The sequence below is a fragment of the Solanum pennellii genome, chromosome 12 (genome assembly GCF_001406875.1).
Source record: "Solanum pennellii chromosome 12, SPENNV200".
NCBI classification, from domain to species: domain Eukaryota; kingdom Viridiplantae; phylum Streptophyta; class Magnoliopsida; order Solanales; family Solanaceae; genus Solanum; species Solanum pennellii.
In genome coordinates, this window is record NC_028648.1 from 3,288,950 (window position 1) to 3,305,159 (window position 16,210).

General features: G+C 32.2%; 3 protein-coding genes across 3 annotated transcripts; 1 reads left to right on the forward strand and 2 right to left on the reverse strand.

Moving 5' to 3' along the window:
• Positions 1-5,368: 5,368 nt before the first annotated feature.
• LOC107005322 (pyrophosphate-energized vacuolar membrane proton pump-like) lies at positions 5,369-10,914 on the forward strand. Its single transcript, XM_015203887.2, has 8 exons — positions 5,369-5,761; positions 7,893-8,467; positions 8,549-8,928; positions 9,175-9,261; positions 9,349-9,679; positions 9,792-10,202; positions 10,282-10,341; positions 10,445-10,914. The coding sequence occupies exons 1-8, from the start codon at positions 5,503-5,505 to the stop codon at positions 10,649-10,651; spliced, it is 2,310 nt and encodes a 769-aa protein (XP_015059373.1). The 5' UTR covers positions 5,369-5,502; the 3' UTR covers positions 10,652-10,914.
• A 287-nt stretch (positions 10,915-11,201) lies between these two features.
• On the reverse strand, positions 11,202-11,543 carry LOC107005930. The gene has a single exon (XM_015204575.1). The coding sequence runs from the start codon at positions 11,541-11,543 to the stop codon at positions 11,202-11,204; it is 342 nt and encodes a 113-aa protein (XP_015060061.1).
• A 1,730-nt stretch (positions 11,544-13,273) lies between these two features.
• On the reverse strand, positions 13,274-15,928 carry LOC107005207 (nucleolin-like). Its single transcript, XM_015203740.2, has 3 exons — positions 15,616-15,928; positions 13,903-13,961; positions 13,274-13,807 (listed from the first exon to the last, which is right to left on the reverse strand). The coding sequence occupies exons 1-3, from the start codon at positions 15,742-15,744 to the stop codon at positions 13,471-13,473; spliced, it is 525 nt and encodes a 174-aa protein (XP_015059226.1). The 5' UTR covers positions 15,745-15,928; the 3' UTR covers positions 13,274-13,470.
• Between the last annotated feature and the right edge of the window lie 282 nt (positions 15,929-16,210).

The window sequence follows — 16,210 nt, forward strand, 5'->3', positions numbered from 1 at the left end:
TAACACATTATGTATGTACAAATATATGTATATATACAAAATAAAGTACGAACAACTCCTTTTGTTAGTCGATTACAATTCAAATACTTTTGTCAATCAAAATAGAGTAGTCAAAATTTTAACTTCTGAACGTTTAATTTATACTACTACTAGTTTGCATATTTGTTAATATTTAAATAATGTATATGTTATCTATGTAACTATATTCTTCTATATTGTATTTGATATTGCGGCATGTTATACCTAAATATCAAATACTAAGAAAATTAAAATATATATCATATATCATACCGCATGTTTTGACTAAACTAAATCATTATATAAAGTAATTCACCAAAATAATACGTTTTTCTTAAATTTTATAAAATTAGTATAAACGTATTTCACAGTAACGTTTTAGGGTATTTTTTATTTTTTAAAAGTTGACGACGTTAGGTTGATATACGTTACTCACAGTAACGTTTTTCTCCTAAAACATTACTCACAATAACGTTTTAGGAGTAAAACATTGCTCAAAATAACGTTTTAGGAATAAAACGTTACTCACAGTAACATATATCAACCTAACGCTGTTAGTTTTTATAAAAAGAAATATATCCTAAAATGTTAATGTGAAATACGTTTATACCAGTTGTTTAAAATTTTAGAAAAATATATTATTTTGATATATTGCTTTATATAATAACTTAGTTTGGTCAAAAATCATAATATCAAAATCACTATATTAACGTGTCTAGTAATCTTGCACAACACATTACATTTTCTAGATATATATGTTTGAATTTGAAAGAAGTAGATTTTTTTAAAAATTTGAACTATTCATCTTCATTTCGAACAATAGTTAAAAAAATTAAATATAAATAATACTTTTCTTGATTTTTATCCGTATTCCGCATTCAAATTTGCAATAATAGTGTTGAAAACCTCACTTTATTAAGAATATGATTTTCTTAAAAAGATAATATCGCTTTAAATGACACTATGTATTCAGGCTACAAAAACAATCACATACTTAGTAATTTCAAAAATAAAGTCTAAAAATATTAAGATATACCTAGGTCTTATTATTATTTCATTATTTTTATTGATAGATCATCGACTTAAAAAATTATGCACACAAACTACGAAGTAAAACTACTCTAGTATTTTCTAGAAAATGGGTCAAAAGGATAGGCCCATTAGCCAAAAAAAAGGCTTGTTCTTGCATATCCATGACCCAATATACAAAGACCCTATTAGAAGCCTTTCATCTTGAAGACCAAAACAATTTTCAACATCATCATTGATTCTTCGGTGAATCTTGTTATAGACAGAATATTAGCGTTATCTAACATATTTGATTTCTATACTATTTGTTAAGATCAAATGTAGGTTTACTATCATACCAAAAAATTAAAGTTAATAGTACGAATGCAACTTTATCTTTTAACTAACTAAGTCCACCAAACAAGTATTAAGTTTGATCATGACTCTGACCCAATCACCCTGCTCAACCCTCTCATTAAAAAATCAATTTCTATTAAAATGTTGAAAATAATCATTATTCTAATAGGTTTATAAATATTTGAATGTGTTGAATAAGAAAAAAAAACTAAAAAGAATGAAGAATATGTTGAATCCTAAAAATAAACTCTGTGTTTCTTTGCTAAACCTAAATAGGATACTAAAGAGATAAATGAAAATGATTAGGAATCTTTATGTAATTTTCTATACTTTGAGTGCCTACATGGCACTAGCTTGAAAAAAAAAAGTCAACCAGTGTTGAGCCCACAAGATAGTATCACGTAGGTCGAAAAGGGATAGAGAATCACTTATAAAATAAGTTCAGGGGGTAATAGAACCTTAGTATAGTATAAGTGTGTCTCTGAGATTTTGACCATAGATTGAGGGGATATTAGTGCATTATCCCTTATGAAATCGAAGAAAATTGAAAAAAGAACAAATAAATTTTTTTGTATAATTCATTAATTGTTTGTTATATTAAAAATAAAAGACCATATCATTATTTATAGAAAAACAAAATAAAAGGTGATATATGTTATTTGTTGGGTAGAAACTAAATTAAAAGAAAACTAAATATACTGTATTAATGTAGATTTATATTCTAAAATATTTCTAATTAGAAAAGCAAAATACATTGTACCAATAATATAAATCATAAATTAAAAGGGAAGTAAATTAAAATACTTGTTTTAAATTGTTTTTCAATTTAAAATTTTAAGATAAAATAATTATTTTCTTTTCTTATCCTTTATATGTAGTAATTATTCCTAAAAACTACATACAACATAGAATGAAATGAATATTTGACGAAGAAGAGATATTATCTTGAATTCTTGATACATTAATAATGAAAAAATAATCAAAATTTTTATAATTTTTTTAAGAAACGTATAAAAAAAAATACCTAAATAATTTTACGTGACGAAAAGAGAACTACCATAAAATCATATTCAATGATATTGCATCCTAACTACTAAATATTTCTAAAAGCCATATTTACATGCACAAATTACTAACTTTTTATATTATGCGATATTTATCAATTGTAACGTTCCATCCCATAACTATAACGTAAATTATTGAATAGTAATGCTAACAAACAAAGATAAGAAAATGACAATAATTAATAAAAGATGATGTATAAATTGAGAGGAAAGATTAGAGAGGAAGCGGCTTATTTGTTTCTATTAAGATTAAGACGTCTGAATCTGAATATTAAGAAATGCATTAAAATCTAGATGTGTAAATCTGAATAAACGTCTGAATATTTTAAGATGTTGTCCCTGAATCTGAACACTGAATTATTAGGATTGTTTGTTTTCAATATCTGAATATACATATGAAAATAAACGCTATATTAATAAAATATTATAAAAATCTCATTTTAGTAAAATAATTTTCTTTTTATAGAAAATAACATTTTAAATATTCTTATTGTAACAAGCAGTGGGCGGAGCCAACATACTTTAGGGGGTTCATCCGAACTCTCTTCGATGGAAAATTATATTATTTTTATATGATTAAAATATTTTTTTAGGTATATATAGTAGATGTTGAACCCCCTTCGACTACTTTGTGTGTCTATTTCTTCAAATTTTGAACTCCCTTATTTAAAATTTTAGTTCCGCCTCTGATAACAAGGTAATATGATTTATCTATTAAGAATTTAACATTAAGTAATATCATTAATATGACTATTCTTTGCACTAAAAAACTTTGAGAATCTAATATAATTCAAGAACTTTGAGAATCTCATATAACGCAACGTAAAATAGTTTATATAGAGTAGTAATATAATGTTAATGAAATTTTTATTTCATAATGGACATTTGTTATTGTTATCGATCAAATAATTAATACTTTCTTATTTTCTAAAACTGTGCTAAATATTATATCATGAAGTGCTTATCAATTCAAATATTTAATTAATTTGAAAAGGGCCTAAAATACCCTCAAAGTATTGAAAATGTTACAAAATTACCCTTCATCCACCTGTTGGCTCCAAAATGTCCTTCTCATCCATCTATTGGCTCCACAATACCCTTGTCATCCACCTTTTGGTTCAAAATTGACCACTTATTTAATTATTTTAAAATTAAACTGTTAAAATATTTTTTTAAAAAATTGGCGCTCAACTATTGGTTATAATTTAATTTATTACTATTGACGTATAAACCAATCCACTACCCACTCATTACTAACTAAACCCCACCCAATTAATAAAACAATTATATCAAAATCGCCATAAACACTACTAAAATACGACGAAATTATAGATTCCTGAAAATGACATCCAAAATTATTTGAGTCAAATCGAAGCCCCAATTAAATTTAGGTTGAGCCGCTTATTTAGGAGGACGCTTTCAATAGGATTTTCTTTTAAGCTTGAATTCGAAATTTATGATCAAAGGTAAAGAAGTAGTACATCCTGAATTAATTCATGAATTTTTTTAATATAATTTAATAAATATTTATGATTTGTTTTAAAACCTTTAGTATATTATTTTTTAAAAAAGTTGTCTATGAAGTAACATCACATAATTGAGACGAAAGAATAATTAAGATGAACATAGTTAGACTTTTAAGTTTATCGATAATTTTTATTTAGACACTTGGTATGATAATTTACTTTTCTATAGATATTTTCGCCTCAAATTTTTAATACACTCATTGACAGTAGCTTTTTAGTTGTTGCATTAGTAATATGACGGGTTTATTAATTTGGTGGATTTAATTAGTAATGGGTGGATAGTGAATTATAAGTTAAATTATAACAAATAATTGAGTGTCACATATTTTAAAAAAATATTTAAATAGTTTAAATTTAAAACCGTTAAATAAGTTGTCAATAAAGGTGGATGACAAGGGTATTTTGGAGCCAATAGGTGGGTGTGAAGGGTATTTTGGAGCAAATAGGTGGATGGAGGGTAATTTTGTACCATTTTTAATACTTCAAGGGTATTTTAGGCCCTTTTTCGTGATTAATTTATGAAAGTAAGAGAGGTATATTAAGTAGTAAGAATAAAGGAAATTATAAATCGATAAACATGTAATTATCATTAGTTAAATAAGAAAAAAACTTTTATGAATTGTTTTGATGTGGTTAAATTAAGTAAGAGTCTTATTTTTGAGTCTGAATGGAGTTAAGGGGATTTGATTCATTCAGATGTATTCAAACTCATTAAGAGACTTATAAGGAAATAAAACAAACATATTTAATGAACTGAATCTGAATAATTAAAATTCAGTCCTCAAAATCAAACACATTAAATAAGACAAATTTGATTTATTAAGATTTAGACTCCTATTAAATGTAAACAAATGAATCCTTAATTTAGTTAAAAAAATAAAATAAAAAATATAATGCATAAAAGTCCATTCAAAGAACATATAATGAAATGAATATTTAATGAAGAAAGAGATATTATCTTGAATTCTTCATACATAAATAATGAAAAAAACCAAATTTTATCTAGTTTTTTTTTAAAGACATTTAAAAAGAAAAATACTATAAATAATTTTGCTTGGCAAAAGGAGAAGTACCATAAAATCCTTTTTAATGATGTTGCATCCTAACTACTAAAATATTTCTAAAAGCCATATTTACCTGAACAAATTACTAAACTTTTTATATTTTATACGATATATCAGTTGTAACATAAAGTGTTCACTCGATTTCTCTTGTAAATCTAACCTTGCTTTGTTAATAAAATTTTTAGTTAAAAACTTAATTCGATTAAATTATACTAAAAAATATAATACGTAAACGTGTTATTTTTATTTATTTTTTAAAAAATAAAATAAAAAGGTTTAATTAGTTAAAATTACCGGCCAAAATAAGATTGAGCCACAGAGCCACCGAACAAATCTGCTAATCTCTTCATCTTCTTCTCTTATTTATATATTTTTCCCATTCACGTTTTTTTTTTCTCCATCTCTCTCACTTTTTCACTATTTTCTCTCTCTAAATCACACTTCCTCTCTCTAGATTTGTCGGTGATGGGAACAACAATTCTGCCAGATCTCGGAACGGAGATTCTGATTCCGGTGTGTGCAGTTATCGGAATCGGATTTGCGTTAGTACAATGGGTGATTGTTTCGAAAGTTACGGTATCGACTGATGGTAAATCGTCATCTTCCGGTGCCGGCGCTGATGGTAAGAATGGATATGCTGAATCGCTTATTGAAGAAGAAGAAGGGATTAATGACCATAGCGTTGTTCGTAAGTGTGCTGAAATTCAAAATGCCATTGCTGAAGGTACGTGAAATTAGTTATTATTTTTGAATTTTTTTTTAGCTGCATTGAAATTGCTTAACATGTTGTTACATTTGCATAATTTACTACTCATAAGTATACACATGTATATAATTTTTTTATAATCGCCATGTTCGAGTCAGCTTTTGTGCATGTATGCAGATTCACGTGATACCAGTATCCGAGCTGCCTTTTGCGCACCTTGGCTAATTCACATATACATGTAACTCTGTTTACCAAGGTTAGAACAAATGAGAAATCGTATAGTGGTTTTTTGGCTCAACCTGAGACGGCATGATTCTTAATCCACTTTATTGATTACTAGGACACACGGTGTGTGTGTATATGTGCATAAGTATATTGTATATTGTATATTGTGTATGTACGAATATATGTCTCTGTGTATTTTCTTTGTATGACGGTGGTGCTTGGTCCAGCTTAGGTACCTTTACTATACCAGCACATATTGGTGGATCAGTATTTGAATTTTATGTGTTCTATGATGTTGTCAAGTTAATATTGAAATAATAACTGGGTTTCTTAGTGGATGTCTTAATATATGTATATTTAAAAGACTGACCCACAAGATCCACCCCTGGTGGGCCGAGTGAAAGAAATCACCCAGTGTTTATTGGTGCTGCTAGGATTTGGATGTGACACTTCATGGTTCTCTATCCACTTAATTGTCTCTGTGTATATAGAGTTCAAGGCTTCAAGTTGAAAGCAGTAGGTGAATGTGTACTCTGTTAAAAGGCTATACACTTGTTTATTTGTATGGTTAGCAATTAGATCTTGGAGGATCTTTTCCTGGAGTTGAATGTTTGCTGTTGTGTGGGGTTGATACGTTTTTTTTTATACTTAGGCCTTTAGTCTTTAAATTATAGGTGTTTCTAAATTCTTAGTTGCCTACTTCATTTTCATGTTATTGAAAATTTCAAGTACTTGTACTATAGTAAATTGAATAAACTTGTTCTATTGTTTATATGTATACTTATGTGTGAGTAAAGAGGCAGCAGCTTTGATGCTCTGGTATACTCTCTCTGTACTTTACATGGTTTGTCGGTATACTTTCTTCTGATTTACTTGGCGTTTTTAGCATTTGACTGTTAAAGATCTCATCTTTTCCTGCTTTGTGTGTTACTTACTAGTTAAATAATGATTATTTTAACACATAATAGATTTAGACTTTAGTCTTCTTCTTCTTTAGTTGCTTAATCATAAAGATCTGAACTTTTCCTGATTTGCCGGGTGGGTGGGGGTGTTGCTTACTATTGAATAATGATCATTTAACAGATGTTATGTTATAGACTTACACTCTAGTTTTCCTCTTTAATTATTACTATTACAATTCATTAGATTGCTATGATTATGATGGGCATGTCACTTTGTTATTTTATATACACTAATTGCTGTTAGGTACTCCCTAAGCAACACTTGATTTACTATTAAATAACTCCTGGCTGCTGCCCAGCACTATCCAAGTGGTAAACTTCTAAGAAGATAGACCAGAGAAACCATGTTAACTTGGTACTTTGGTATAGTCACATATCTTTACTGTAGAAGCCAATTTAGTGTGAGGCTGCTGGACTGAATAATAACATGTTACATTAAGTTACTATAATAAGATATGTGATTTTTAACAGCTTCATTGCTCAAAGTATATTTTGAGCAACTAGAGGGACCGAAATTCGCTGATGATACATGGTTATTTCGGCAGTTCCCTTTGAGCATCCAGAGTGAACATCTTTGGAAAGTAGAATTTAAAAAAAAGAACAAATAAGAAAGAAAAAAACTGGAGGAATTTTGAGATTCTTTCTATGAGATTGCATTTTGCTTTGCCTATTTATTCCTGCTGATGACTTCTTTTTGACCCCAGGAAATGAACAGGGCGACTCTAATCTTAACATGTTTTGCACTTATTGTATGTTTCTTTTAAAATGGATGATTAAAAATACTATAAGTAGTATAGTTTTGGCAATTGGCATTTCAATTTGGAGCTTAAACAGGCTTCGATTGAATTTTGAATCGTCAAAATAGTGCTTCTTTTAGCTGTTACTAATATTGTATTGGCACGTAGATAGTTAAATATTTCCTGATGATAACTTTCTAACTACGGAATTAATCTATGCCACAGGTGCGACCTCGTTCCTGTTTACGGAATACCAGTATGTTGGTGTTTTCATGGTTGCTTTTGCATTGCTGATCTTTCTATTCCTCGGTTCTGTTGAGGGTTTCAGCACAAAGAGCCAGGAATGTACGTATGACAGTTCCAAAATGTGCAAGCCTGCTCTTGCAACTGCTGTCTTTAGCACCATATCCTTCTTGCTTGGTGCTATTACCTCCGTGATTTCCGGATTTCTTGGAATGAAAATTGCAACATATGCAAATGCACGGACTACATTGGAGGCCAGAAAGGGTGTTGGTAAGGCTTTCATTGTTGCATTCCGTTCTGGTGCTGTGATGGGCTTCCTTCTTGCTGCAAATGGTCTTCTTGTTTTGTACATCGCAATCAACGTATTCAAGTTATACTATGGTGATGACTGGGAAGGGCTATTTGAGGCTATAACTGGTTATGGGCTTGGTGGGTCATCAATGGCCCTTTTTGGTAGAGTTGGTGGAGGTATATACACTAAAGCTGCAGATGTTGGAGCTGATCTTGTGGGCAAGGTGGAGAGGAATATCCCTGAAGATGATCCTAGAAATCCAGCGGTAATCTTATTGTGTCATTTAAATGGCAAGGTGTGTTTATGTTTTTTTCCTGGTTAGTTTTGATGCTAAATATGTGCTTAGGTTATTGCTGACAATGTCGGTGACAATGTTGGAGATATTGCTGGGATGGGATCAGATCTATTTGGATCTTATGCAGAGTCATCGTGTGCTGCCCTAGTTGTTGCTTCTATCTCTTCTTTCGGGGTCAACCATGAGTTCACAGCCATGCTATATCCTCTTCTTATCAGTTCTGTGGGTATCCTTGTGTGTTTGCTTACGACCTTATTTGCAACTGATTTCTTTGAAGTCAAGGCTGTAAAAGAAATTGAGCCAGCATTGAAGAAGCAACTTGTAATCTCAACTGTTCTCATGACAATTGGAATTGCTCTTGTTTCTTGGATTGCTCTTCCCTCTACCTTCACAATATTCAATTTTGGAATACAGAAAGAAGTTCAGAGCTGGTAAGTCTAAAGTCTGACCTGTGCTTCTATAAATTGAAATATCTGCATTACATGACTGTTGCTTCATCATATTTCTCGGATCGTCATCGAAAGTTGTAAGCATGAAGTCAATATTTAGGTAAAGCAACTCCACTAAAATTTGGGACAAACTAATGGATGAAGATTCATTTCTCCTTCCTGTCCTTCCTTTCAGTCTCACACTAACATTTATCAAAGGCTAATTGGCATGCAAATTTGAACATGCAGGCAGTTGTTCTTATGCGTTGGAGTTGGTCTGTGGGCTGGACTTATCATTGGATTTGTTACCGAGTACTATACCAGCAATGCTTACAGGTAGACTTGGGTCTCTAGCTGTTCTGTTTTGGTGCTTATTTGGTTCTTGCCTATCAGAAATGTAAGTTTTGTTTCATTTGTTTCCAGCCCCGTGCAAGACGTCGCTGATTCTTGCCGCACTGGTGCTGCTACAAATATTATTTTTGGCCTTGCCTTGGGCTACAAATCAGTTATCATTCCAATTTTTGCCATAGCAATCAGCATTTTTGTTAGCTTCAGTTTTGCTGCAATGTACGGCATTGCAGTTGCTGCTCTCGGAATGCTGAGCACGATAGCTACTGGTTTGGCAATTGACGCCTATGGTCCCATCAGTGACAACGCAGGAGGCATTGCCGAGATGGCTGGAATGAGCCACAGAATAAGAGAAAGAACCGATGCCCTAGATGCTGCAGGAAACACCACTGCTGCTATTGGAAAGGTAAGTCAGATACTCTTGTACTTCACTGAATGTTGTTAGGTCTAGTTAGAATAGAAGGGCCATTCCAATCTCCATTGCCTCTTCATTAACGAGCTTCCTGTAATGGTAACAGGGATTCGCTATCGGATCTGCTGCTCTTGTATCTCTAGCCCTCTTTGGTGCATTTGTGAGTCGTGCAGGAATTTCTACTGTAGATGTCTTGACACCTAAAGTATTCATTGGCTTGCTCGTCGGTGCAATGCTTCCTTACTGGTTCTCTGCCATGACAATGAAGAGTGTGGGAAGTGCTGCCCTTAAGATGGTTGAGGAAGTGCGCAGGCAATTCAACACCATCCCTGGACTCATGGAAGGAACCGCAAAGCCTGATTATGCCAACTGCGTCAAGATCTCCACCGATGCATCAATCAAAGAAATGATCCCACCTGGTGCCCTTGTCATGCTTACTCCATTGATTGTAGGAATATTATTCGGAGTGGAAACCCTGTCCGGTGTACTTGCAGGATCTCTGGTCTCCGGTGTACAGGTAATTATTCTGATGACATGTATAAAAACCTTCAAACGGTTTCTCTTTCTCTCTAATCCCATATGATTTTGATTTGTAGATTGCCATTTCTGCATCAAACACCGGTGGTGCTTGGGACAACGCCAAGAAGTACATCGAGGTATACAATTAGTTAGACCTTATACATTCACATTCAGTTCCTATAAGAATCTCGAGAAACGTCGTTTATAACTTGTTTATTTGTGTCATTTTCGGGATATTAGGCTGGAACTTCAGAACACGCGAAAACTCTTGGTCCCAAGGGATCCGATCCACACAAGGCTGCTGTCATTGGTGACACTGTTGGTGACCCCCTCAAGGATACATCTGGACCATCATTGAACATTCTTATCAAGCTGATGGCTGTGGAGTCACTCGTTTTCGCTCCTTTCTTCGCCACCCACGGTGGTCTGCTCTTCAAGATGTTTTAAGACAAAACCAACTCAACTGCATTGAATTTTCGTCTGGTGATGTTTTTACTCCTTTTGCCTACTTTATTTCTAGCAATTTTTCGTGTTCATGGATAGATTAGGATGTAGGTTTGTGGAGAACTAGTGATGATAGCGAAATGTTTATGAAGAGTTTAGAAAAATCCAACATTCTTTTCTTAAAGAGTAAAATGTATCCTATATAGATAGTATATAGTATATTTATACTTTTAAAGAAGTTGAAAATTTTGTAAGCTTTTATTTCATTGCATATTTTTTTAACTTGTCATGTTCGGCTTTAATTTGATTAACACATAAACAAAATTATGAGTTTGACGTCCATATACAACGCGTGAAAAAGAATTTTTACATTATCAGTAGTATGTTCACATATGTTTGGTTAACTCCACGTGGATCTAACTCATCCACACTAGTATAATAAACATTTACACCATCAACGTATCTTAACCTGTTATGTCTTATTTCCTCCTATTATTCGAGACGACGTAAAAGAACTATTTTACATGATTAATGGAGGGGTATTATTTGAGCCTCATTTTGAACAAAAACTCCTAATAGCTTGTGGAAAAAATGGATTAAATGGGAAAATATTTGGCCAACATTCATCACTAATATCTAATGCAGCTTCACAACATTGAGGACCAATTAAATGGGGTTGTACACTTAAAAAAGATGTAATTATTTCATCAACGCAATTAGGAACATCATTAACTGACGTTAAACATGTTGTAATTGAATCAGGACCTAATCCTCCAAAATTAGGCAATAATCCACCAAAATTAGGTAATAATCCATCAAAAAATTGAGCATTCACAATTGATATGGATAATAAAGAAATTAACATAGTTGAATATAAGGCTTTAGAGCTCGTCATCGAAAAAATTTACTCGAACCTGATGTTTTTTTTATACTTTGGATAGTGAGTGGTTAATTTTTTTGCTATCTATATGTATAGTTTATGAGCAAAATTGATAAGAAATAGTGACATTAATGTTCTATCAGTTTAATTTTTGTTTTGTTCAATGTTAGCATTTAGTGATATATATATTAAAAAAAGTTGTTATTTGTATTTATTGCTTTTTTAGGAAGGGGTTACCTTTTTTTTTTTTTTTTTTGTAACTGTAGGTGATTACTTTAAATTAGTTAATGAATGAACTTTAATGTTATGTCTAATTAATTTTAGTCTTTGACCATTCACTTAATTCGATATTATATCTCAAAAAAATGAAAAGAAATAAAAATATGTCTATGATATTATCCAAATAACAAATATTCAACTTATAGAGAATGATTTAAACTATTCATATTTCTAATTTAGAATCATTATTCGAGGGGAAAATGATATTTAACGGGCACTTTTATCGTTCTTAAATATTTAATTCATGAAAATTTCATCCAAAAGAACACGTTATAATAAGTCGTTGTAAGATAAATACTTTTGAAATTAAATGTCATGAAACTCTTACCATTAAACTAACTTTTATTTCTTGCATAAATAGGCCATAAAATGAGATTAAAAACTGACCAAAAAATGCATTTCATAATTAAAAAAAATAAGTATTCTTTACTACACCAAAATCACTCTATAAATACCTTTATATTTCCACATAAAAATCCACCAAACATCATCCAAAATCCAAAAAAAAAAACAATATTTAAAAATCAGATCAAATTGAGAGAAGTCATGGCAACAAAGATTTTGAAGTTTTTTGCATTTTTCATTATATTTATCATGACAAACTCACTAGTAGCTATGGCTAGTGTTGATCCAATTTTGGCACCAAGTCCTAATGATGATGAAATTATTGAATGTTGGTCATCACTTAAAAGTTTAAATAAATGTGTAAATGGAATTTATAAAGTATTTCTTGGTATTGGAATGCTTGATTCTCCATGTTGTGAAGTAATTCATGGGATTAATAGCAAATGTTGGCAAAAACTTTTCACATTTGATCCAAGTTTTGGTGATTTATTGGTGTTTTATTGTAGCATTTCTGCTCCTTCACCATCTCCATTGGCTGCAATTTGAAGATGAAAATGAGAGTATTTGGTTGAATAAATGGTTTTTTTTTTTTTTTACTTTGTTATGATGCTAAAATGCAATTTGGAGTTCTTTATTAGGTGTTTTATTGATGGAATAAACTTTTGTTTGTGTTATTAAAATGGAGTTTATGTTCTGCCAACTTATGAAAAATAACTTCTATTTTACTACTAAAAAAGCACTTATATTTAGAAAAACAAGCATTTTTTGCTTCCCAAAAGCTTTTGTCAAGCAGACTATCAAGCATCAAATTCCATTGAAGATGGTTAAACTATGAAAGAACGACGAATATTAAAGAGTACAACATATCCAGTGAAATTCCACAAGTAGGATTCGAGAAGAGTACAACATACCCAGTGAAATCTCACAAGTAGGATTCAAGAAGATTACAACATATCCAGTGAAATTCCACAGGCCATAGGTAGGATTCGAGAAGAGTACAAGATATCCAGTGAAATCCTACAAGTAGGATTCGAGAAGAGTACAACATATCTAGTGAAATCCCACAAGTAGGATTCGGGAAGGATAGTGTACGTAGACCTCATCCGAGGTAAAGAGTCATGAAAGTTAGAAGAGTATTTATAGGGTTAAATGGAATATATATCATAACTAACAGTCAAATAGGGTGACAAGAAGTTCATTTTGTCTGCAAAAGGATGATTAATTCCAACAGAAGAGCTAAAATTCCCCCTCTTCCTACAACTACTACATACTCCAACAAGCATGGAAGAAAAACAGAATAAACATACTAGGAAATGGTTTATTTTTTCTTCTTGGCAGGTGGTTGATCCTCCTCCTCCTCTTCGTCATCGTCTTCCTCATCATCATCATCATCCCCGTCCTCATCATCATCGTCGTCGTCGTCGTCTTCATCATCGCTGCCTTCGTTGCCATTAGATGCTGGATTGTCTTCGGGATCTGCTTCATCATCATCATCATCCTCTCCTCCTTCGCCTGAAAAGTCTTCGTCATCAGCATCATCGTCATCCTGATCATCAGCTTCTCCATCGTCATCTTCATCATCGTCCTCTGTGTCGCTACCATCTTTGTTCTCAGGCCCAGCTTTGTCCATTTTATGAAGCTCCTCGAATGGAAACCTGAAAATGACATCAAAATTTGGTGTTTGCCACATGAAATTTTCCGGTTCCGAGTGCTGTGAGTATAGAACAATAGCTAAGATGACAAATAGTACCTTTTATCAATGCCTACCAGATCTGGCAATGCATCAGCATCCTTGAGCATAATTCCTGCCTGAAGCATAACAAACTTTGATAAGGGAACTATTACGAGAGAACTTGAGGAACAAGAAGTTTCTAGGTCGTAATTGTAAAGTTCGATCAAAGGCACAGCGGAAAGTTGGGCAACTAAACTAAATAAGCACAACCAGCTTTTGCATCAAGTAATATCTAATAATTTCATTATGCTTGTAAGGAAGCAAAAAGAGAATTAGATATTTGAATTTTAAGTGTCCTGCAATTTACGGACAACTGAGTTTTTCCCCAAAGGACACAAAAATAGGCAATATCTGCAGAAACAAGAAACTTTTACGCACTTTTTTCAAGGAAGAACACTTATCAAATACCATTATATGTTACTACCGTTTCTCCTACGACCATTTGTCTCCCTCCCTCTTTAGTTGTTGTTATTATGCCCATATATTTCATATATCCAAAATAGGACTTTTCACTTTTGATGCTACACCAGTGTCAGATTCTCCAAAATACACTACTTTTGGAGAATTGGACTTGCACCCATTGACATTTTTAGAGTCTGAACAGCATAGAAAGTGGACATTTATTCCACATCCACAAAAAAATTCGAAGTTTCAACTACCCATAAGCGAGGAAATTTTACACAAGACAGTTCAAACAACTACAGAAGCAGAAAACAGAGCAATATATCCAAAAGCCATCATTAATTATCACATCTTTCAAGAAAATAAAGAGCAGAAGTTGGACGGTTTTGTTATACCGCAATGAGCAAAGAAGCAAAAGAAGAAAAGGAAGTAACAGAGCTCTTTACTCCACAATCACTTCAAAAGAACATAACTTGTAAACATAACAATACCAAAAGTCAGTAGCTTGGAGAACAATTACTAACTTTTAAACAAGTAAACCTAATGCAGCACAGAAAATTTCCGACCTTTAGCTACCCCATTAGCAAGAAAAAATGAAATTTTAAGAATAGCTTGTTCAAACATATCAACAAATCCATAATCCATCATTAAAAACACAAGTAATAAACATACAATACCTAAAGTTAGAAGCTTGGAGAACAATTACTTACAGGTAAAACTCAAAACAAGAAACCTAATGCAACACACAAAATTTCCTAGGTTCAACTGCCCCAAGCAACGAAATTCTAGAACAGAACTGTTCAAACAACTACGAAGGCTAAAACATAGCACAAAGTCCAAAACCCACCATAAAAATCACAACTTTTTCAAGAAAATACTTAAGAGTGTAAGTTGGAAAACTATGAAATACCACAATGAGCAAGACAGCAAAACAATAGAAATAATCTTCTCTATAATTCCCTCAACAAGAACACACCTTATTAACATATAATACCTAAAGTTAGCAGCTTGGGGAACAAACACTAACATACAACAACATACCCTGTGTAATCCCACAAGTCGGGTCTAGAGAGGGTAGTGTGTACGCAAACCTAAACCCTACCTCAGAAGGCAGAGAGGCTGTTTCCAATAACACTAAACCTAATGCAGCACAGTAAATTTCCCAACTTTAACTACTCTACAAGCAAGAATCGATGAAATTTGACACAAAAACTGTTCAAACAACTACATAAGCAGAAAACAGAGCAAGAAATCCAAACCCCACAACTAAAATCACAACTTTTTCAAGAAAATAATACAAGTGTAAGTTAAAAGACAAGTATGTTATACCACAATGAGCAAAGAAGCAGCAGATCTCTGAGCAGCCAAAAGGATTTCAGCAACTACAGCTTCAAGAACAGACCCCACCACCATTCTTCCAAAAACAGCTACATCAGACCTCAAACTACACACCTCCATTTTTACTCCCAAAAAAACAAAAAAAACCCAAAAAAATGCAAAGAAACAGAGAGTTCAAGAAAACCCAAAATCCCAAAATCAAAACTTTCTGGAAAGAGAAGTAGAAAGGGGGTGTGGGGTTTTTAGGGTAGGGTAGGGTTTGACTGTCCTAAAGGAAATTGAAGAAATATTTTGAAGAAAAAAAAAGAAAAGGGGAATTAGGGTTTTGAAAAATTAAAGGTGTTTAGGGTTTTGGGGTGTGAATTTGATATTAATCATTTTGTTGGGGGTAAAGTGTGCATCAAGAAAGTATGTGTACTGACCTCGAAAGCATGGAATTTAATGTCGAAAGTACAAAGGATTTTAGATTTTTTACTAAGAAAAAAGAAAAGAAATTTAGGCCCATTTAAGAACTAGAAGAAAAAAAAATTAGAATTTGGGACAAATTCTAGTATTTTGGGAATTTATACAAATTTAAAATGTATCC